The sequence below is a fragment of the Hibiscus syriacus genome, unplaced genomic scaffold (genome assembly GCF_006381635.1).
Source record: "Hibiscus syriacus cultivar Baekdansim isolate YM2019G1 unplaced genomic scaffold, ASM638163v2 tig00019423_pilon, whole genome shotgun sequence".
Taxonomy (NCBI): Eukaryota; Viridiplantae; Streptophyta; class Magnoliopsida; order Malvales; family Malvaceae; genus Hibiscus; species Hibiscus syriacus.
In genome coordinates this window covers 670178-678181 of record NW_024062470.1, presented here as the reverse complement: position 1 = coordinate 678181, position 8004 = coordinate 670178, and the positions used below count along the sequence as shown (strand labels likewise).

At 30.8% G+C, this 8004-nt stretch overlaps 1 protein-coding gene across 1 annotated transcript; it reads right to left on the bottom strand.

Annotated features, from left to right (window-relative positions):
* LOC120209653 (protein Dr1 homolog) lies at positions 1 to 3415 on the bottom strand. Its single transcript, XM_039208599.1, has 6 exons — positions 3029 to 3415; positions 2868 to 2931; positions 1804 to 1893; positions 1209 to 1303; positions 688 to 756; positions 1 to 355 (listed from the first exon to the last, which is right to left on the bottom strand). Exons 2-6 carry the CDS (start codon positions 2920 to 2922, stop codon positions 194 to 196), a joined length of 471 nt encoding a protein of 156 aa, XP_039064530.1. The 5' UTR covers positions 2923 to 2931; positions 3029 to 3415; the 3' UTR covers positions 1 to 193.
* Positions 3416 to 8004: the final 4589 nt, after the last annotated feature.

Below are 8004 nucleotides of genomic sequence, written 5' to 3'. Positions count from 1 at the left end.
GAAATGAACAAACTCTCACTAACTAAATAATTATAGACAGCATCCATAGATTAAAAAAAATACAAATATCCACAGTGATCAGTACACTAACCGATAGCTTTTCTTTTTTGTACATAATATATGAGATTAAAACTTAGAAGCGCTAATAGAAGAGTCAAGGATGCTTGCCTACGGTACAGGAAGTCCTAATCAGTTAGCTCTCTACACTTGGGTCGGGATCTGGTTGCTTTGGGGCAACGGCACCACCGTTCATTCTCGCACGTGCCTCCGCAAACATTCTTTGCTGCTCAGCTGCTGCTTCTTCCTCGGTCATCTCTGCCCCATTGCTCCATTTCCCACCTTTCAAAGAGTCTTGCTGAAATGCATTTCAAGAATACCTTCAGTGAATAATGATGGGATGTGCTTTCGTTACGGAATCAAATTCGAAAAAAAATGCAGTATTGTATTGTATTGTATTATTTTTGAAGGAAAATAGCTCTAGCAGACAAAAGTAGCAAAGGATTTCCAGCTTCATGATTGGGAATTGGGAAAAATGATATGCCAATCTTAACATGATTTTGTGAAGACGGAGGTAAAACAAGCTTTCTGGCAATCTCAATTTTAAGAAACTATGATTCTAATTTCTACCTCCAAAAAGTTTAAATTGCGGAAAGCTAAATGCTAATTAGCAAGAAGACAAAAATATACCATCGTCTCAATCTTGTGTTGCTCATATGCAGCATATACCTCTTCATTGTACTCTCCAAACCCAAGAACCTGGCAAATCACATGCATACGTGAGTCATAAGAACAAGTATATTTATATGTAGGCTAAAACATGGTACGATCAAGGACGTCAGCAAGTAGAGTGCAGAATCGTAACCAGATCACTGTTAGTAAATGAAATTGCCCCTCCTACTTCACAAGTGTTGAGGAAAAAGAGAGGGAAAGTAAAGCCATATCTTGATATGAAACAACAATTTCCTTCACAGAGACTACTTGATAAATGGATTTGATGAAGATGGTGCTAGACTTGTTAAAAAAGTAATAAAATTCCATCAATATTACCAAGGATTGGAGGCAGAATAAGTGCCCACAAGATAAAGACACTGCTGCATAGTAACAGCATATGTAAAGGTCCTATTGAAGGCATTGCTTTATTAAGGTTGAAAAATAACACACAAAATGGACTTAATTTAAATGTGAAATTACGTTGAGGAGAGAGTAACCTCTAAAGCCTTTATTACATGCTCAGGTGCTATTGTTCGTCTATCTTCTCTGTTACAAACTTCATTGGACTCTGATGAAACAAGATTAATAAACTCTGCAAGAGGGTTGCAGCTTTCGTTAGTTACAAGAAACAAGAAGTAATGCCATCATTTATTATGGATTTATGGTTAGACAATAAAATTCCACTGACGAAAAAAAATGACAAATGAATATAGCTGGTGATATACTAGCCAAACATCCTAACATGAAAAAATATTCCACCAAAATCTTCAATGAAACAAATAGTGGGATTATAAACATATAAAATGATCGATAATATGAATCTCAAAACAGTTTCAGAACTACCTTATAAATCTAAAATAATAGATACCATATTCCTCTGGCCCGCTACTTTGAAAAAGAAAATGTTATGAAATTGGCCAAAACAAAAAGTATAATGGTTAAGTGATCATTATCAGAAAAGTCAACACTCAGCAGTGGAGAAAATTTTGAAAAAAAATCGATGTGTTGACAATTAAAAGAATACATAGAGGCCACAGAGACCTTAAATTGGTACTGGTTAAAAAGAGACAAAAATTACACTTATCATCTTACCTACACAACACTCAATCAAAAGATCTTGAGTATCTCTTGCAACACGTACATCCGGTGGTAACATTTCCTTTATAATTTTGGTCATAGTTGCTGCAAAAAGCAAAGATTTATAAATAATTGGTATCATAAAGCAAAGAAACAAATCTAAACCAAACCGCAGGTCCCAGGGAAAGCCATGGGCGGACAAGTTATGGGATTAATATAATTTGCAAGCACACAAGGGAAAGCAACCCGATTCCCTTTTTATAACATTTGCACCAAAAGCAAATATGTAAACTGTTTCGAGCATTACAGCCTTGTTATTAGCTCATAAACCCCATTTCACTATGCAACACAAGTTCACCAGGGGAAAAAAAATCTGCCAGTCTCAGTTCAATTTTCCACATACTCGCACTGTTTCCCAAAGCCCTGACTAGTAGTGAAACCAATTCCTTTCTAGATATACTCAACTGTTGATCCTCAAAGTCGTCACATTCCCCAACCAGCATAATGTTCCCCTACAGAAGCTCTAGAAAAGAAATCTCTTTAGGACTGTAAATAGAACAACCAACCAACTGGAATGCAGTCAATGCCTTTGATAGACAAAACATTCAGATAGACAACTCCTCCCATGATTTAAAAGTTCTCACAGTAAAAAGCTAGCATAAAACAATACTAAGTTTAAAAGCAAAATTATCCTTCACATCATGAAAGATGCACCTTTCTTGAATTATTGAATTTGATTGATACTTTGGATAAAAACCTAAATATTTTTTAAGGGTAACTCATTCACTAATAACTCAAAGCATGAGTTGACATAGACAATCCAAGACCTGAATTAAGCAACGAAACTGGAAACTGCTATGATTTACCTTTCTTAGCTAATTTTGATAGAAGCTATAAAAAACCCCAGCAAATTTAAGACTTAAAATTCATAAATTTAGCACACAATAAGAGAATCGAAATAATGAAGAGGAAAAATTTAGGGGAAAAGAAATGAAATATCATCAAAATTCACCGATTAACTAATATAAATGAAACAGAAATTAGGACGAGAAAACAGAGGAGAGAAGAAACTAAATTACCTTTGGGAAGCGAAGCGTCCTCCTTCGACTTCCCTACAATATCCATCGGGTCCATCTTTCAATTCTTGAAAACAGACAAAAAAATAAAAATCCAACAGAGAATAAACAGATCTAAAACGAGAAAAAAAAAAAGAGGAAATACGGAGGAGTAACGGACTCACCGAGTTACTGAGTCAAGACGCGGGGGATTATCTCCACAGATGAGAAAGCGCCAAAACGAGTGAAGCGATTCGTGATCCGAGTCGAGTTGGCGATGAACACGAAGGAAGACATGGTTGATTTATGGAGTTATCAGAGATGCTCATTGGCTCTTCACGATAAGAGAGGTGGTTCTGGATCCCAGCCGATTACGGGAGGGGAAAAAAACAAACAAACAAACATTCAAGGGAGGAGCGAGGGCTGTTCACGCGCCTTTTTTAAAGCGCCTTTGGAATATTCGCGGAATTAGTGGATCTGATGGTTGGTTCGTGTTTGAAACTCCGTTGATAAGCGCGTCGAGTTTTTGGGTTATCTTCAAAACTTTCAATATGTCTATCTGATTTTAATTTTTCTTTTCTTTTTTCCTTTGGTTTTGATCGATGCGGAAATTAAGACTTCTTCACGTCTGCTTATTTGCTCCGTTTTAGGGATAGTTCAATCCAGGCAGGGTAAATTATGTGGTTAGTTTATAAACTATCAGTTTTGATTCATTTTAGTACCTAAACTTTTAATTTTTTAAAATCATACCTAAAAGTTTAGTTTTTGTTTCATTTTAGTACCCTTGTTCAAATTTTAATATTAAATTTTGATTTTTTTGAAAGTATAGGTACTAAAACAAACCAAAATTGATAGTTTAAGTATTAAAATGAAACAAAAACTAAATATTAGATATGATTTTAAAAAAATGAAAGTTTAGGTACTAAAACAGATAAAAATGATGGTTTAGGTATTAAATGTGTAGGTTACCTTTTTTCATATCAAATATTAATCGAAAAAAGTGTATAAATCATAATTTTGGGTAAACTACACATTTAGTATCTAAATTACCAATATTGGTTCATTTTAGTACCTAAACTTTTATTGGTCGTCGACCGTCGCATCCGTTGGCCGATGAATCCCAAACTTTTTAGCCCGATCCCCTAAATGTGATTTTGGCTTATGTGTCATCGATAAATGCGTCAATCTCTCCAAATCGATGATCAACTATTCGACTTATTCATCATTCGATCTCCGACGTCAACCGTCCAATGGCCTGAAATTGACTATGTTGGTCGACTCATCATTATTTCATGGTCCACAGTTTGAATTGATTGTTCGTCCGCCGGAGCTATGCCCCCTTTAGGTTTTTAGTGACAGATACTAAAATAAAACAAAAATTAAATGTTAGGTATGATTTTGAAAAAAAAAAAAAGTTTAGGTATTAAAATAGATCAAAACTGGTAGTTTAAGTATCAAATACGTAGTTTACCCTTTTTCTATCAATAATTAATCGGAAAAAGTGTGTAAATTATATTTTTTATTATTTAAGTATTCAACGTTTTATTTTATTATTATTTTAATTTAAATTACCAATATTCATTAAAGAAATTTATAATTCAATCATTACTGAACACATATGATTAAGTTTTTAATTAATTATTTAAAAATTTAAAATTCTTAATTTCTCAGTAAAACTTTTAAATCACTATTTTCTCATAGTCACAACTATTTACTATAGTGCACCTTCTTACGTTTAATCATGGGTAAATTACTTAAATGGCCATTTAATTATGGTGGTAGCATTGATATAACCACTATACTTTCAATTTTTACAATATGATCACATAACCACTTAAGTGATTTCAATATAGTATATTGTCATTACAAAACAAGCATCGTAGCTGATGTGGACTTCTGACTCGCCCTCATTCAATAACAACACATCAGTTATGCAGTTTGTTTTGTAATTGTATGTGGCTATACTGATATCACTTAAATAATTACGTGATCATATTATTAAAATTAAAAATATGATACTCATATCGACATAAATCATATAATTAAGTGATCATTTGGGTAGTTTACCTATTAAAAAGATGCAGTCTGTTTTATTGTTTTTTATAATTAATTAATTTTTTTGGTTTAGCCCCTGACCCAAACTCTAAGTCCCACGGGCCCTAATCTAATCTATCTTGTTAATCTAAATTCACTATATTTGTAGATTTTTTTAATAATAAAAAGGGTAAATTGTGCATTTAATACATAAACTATTGGTTTTGGTTTGTTTTAGTAGTTGAACTTTCAATTTTTTCAAAACTATACCTAACGTTTAGCTTTCATTTCATTTTAGTATCCTACCGTTAAAAATTTAAAGCGTTTAGTACCTAAACTATCAGTTTGGTTTGTTTTAGTACCTAAACTTGCAATTTTCCCCCAAACTTAACGTTAAATTTTGAACGGGTTGCTAAAATGAAACAAAAACTAAAGTTTCTAATGGCATGTTACTAAAATGAAACAAAAACTAAAGTTTCTACTGGCGGGTTACTAAAATGAAAAAAAAAACTATACTTTAGGTATGACTTTGAAAAAAAAATAGATACTAAAATGGACCAAAACTAATATTTTAGGTAATAAATGCGTAATTTATCCTAAAATATAATATCTCGTTTGAGGTTTAAACGAAATATTTATATATACATATTACTTTGAGTTTGATAAATATAATTCGAATATAGTTATATTATCCTTAAGTTAAATTTAAATATTGATAAATATGATTTGAATATACGATAAAAAAGAACTCATTGAGTTGTCTCGGTAGTAAAAGAAAATATTGTTCTTCTTAGAAGTATGGAGTTCGAACAACTGCTTCTACAATATGTGTGTGTATTGTTAATAAGCTAAAAAATTATGAACATACACTACATTGAAATCATCACTCTTAGAAAATAAGATTGTTGCAAAACAAAAGCGTTAGCATTGATTAACATATAATAATAATAATAATAAAATAATCAAGAGAATAGGATGATTTACTGTATTATGATCTTAGAAGCAATTTCATTCGTATTGGTATAATCTAAAAAATGAACGTTACCCCGCAGGTTAACACAATCTTTCAAACCTTATACACCTGAAATAAGGAAGTGAAACCCGTTTTTACTGCTCTCCTTGACATAAGAAAATACCGAAATTATCATTTGTGTATATACATTAGGGAGGGACTACTCCCCACTCCTTTTATAGGAGTAATAGATGGGCAAAATTGTCAAATAACAATTATCTACTCCAACAACTCTTAAACATGGGTGAATATACTCTCTAAAATTAGCCTCCCATCACTTTTTTTTATCAATAAATATGTGATATAAATTACTTTTTTATCAATAAATATTAGACATACCATCAATCAGTTAGTCTACTGAGATGAAGCATGAAACACTAGATCCTTTAAGTAAGGTTAGATATTCGAATCTTGACAACCACGAGTAGAATAAACTGGGTTGAGAGGATCGTTTTAGCCTATGCAGTATTCGATTCGAATTAGTCGATTAATAGATATGATACTGACGGTTATACCAAAAAAAATTAAAATTTTGTTTAGCTTTTATATTATGGGTCAAAAATGGGAGGCAAAAAGTGTGCTTGCAAGTTGAGAAAAGATCCCAAAGTCAACAAAACACATATTTAACAAATCATTTAGTAGGTGTGATTGAATACCAAAATTTGGCAGATGTCAATTATTAGGTGTGATTGAAATTAATAGTTAATATTATATTTAATTTATTTTAAATCAGTGTAATTTTCTCTCTATTTTCATTCCTATGTTTTTAGGGCATAATCATAAAGGTTATTTTACATAAATGAGTTTTGTTTGTAATTTAGTAAATTTCACACTATAATTGTATATGTTTGAATTCGACTCGGATTAATAGTTTATTTTTATTATTTAGATAAGATAACATTTAATTTTTTATTGATCGTAAAAAGAATATACATGTTGATGGGATGACTAGGGGTGAACAAAACTCGACTTGACTTAAAAACTGATTTTTTCGACTCAACTCGACTCGAATTGACTTCGAGTTGTAATATCGTAAACTCGACTCAACTTGAAAAATATTTCAGATTCAAATCGAGTTGTAAAATGTAACTCGAATAACTTAAAATTTTTAGCAAATTAGCGGATTGATTTTTAAGTTTGAGTCGAGTATCTCAAATTTGTATGATATATGAAAAAAATATGAAAAAATATAAATGTATCTTATATGGTTATAAAAAAACTATTTAAATTATGATCAAATAATAGCATAATATTATAAATATTTACAATTAAATTTAAATAGAAACTCGAAAATTCGACTCGACTCAAAAAAATTCAAATCAACTTTAAATTGTAAAATAAGACTCGTCAGCTCAAATAACTTAAATTTTTTTAATTCGACTCGATTCGATCGAACTCTCACCCTTAAGCCTACCATACTTTTTCTTCCTCATAATTACACGTCTTTGGTTGAAAGGGATGCCATAGACCCTTTCTATGTGAAACTTGCTGTAATCGATTAAGGCTTTTGCTTCTTTCCCATTAAAAATATTCTAGATCTAAAAATATTTTTCAAGGTAAATACATATATATTAATAATAAAAAAATTCGTATAAAATAGACATAAATAAAATTTTAAAGTAGACAAATTCAATAAAAATAATAACTAATTTTAAAAAAAATTCAAATCCCAGAACGTGCACGTGACCCTCAAGTATTCATCCTAGGATGTACATGCATCCGTCAGAAAAGACAGATAAAATATTTTATTTTTTAATTTTTTAATTTATATTCAATCAAGGTTAAAAAATAAATAAAATCATGTGATGTTTACACATTCTTAATTACGATGTTTATGTACTCATCAAGTGATTTTAATGACAGACACATTTATGAGATTTTAATGTCATGGGATCAACATAGAAATCATACACCAATAATAAGTATCGAAAAAATTGAATCATAACAACAAGTAAAACTAAATAAATTTGTTTGTAAATTATTTTTTATAACGTTTAATAAATTATCTAATAAATACATTAATTTTTAAGTAGAAAATATAAAAAAAAATTATTAAACAATAAACTCACACAAAACAAATATGATTCTCTTTTATAGGGGTCCAAGTTAGATTTT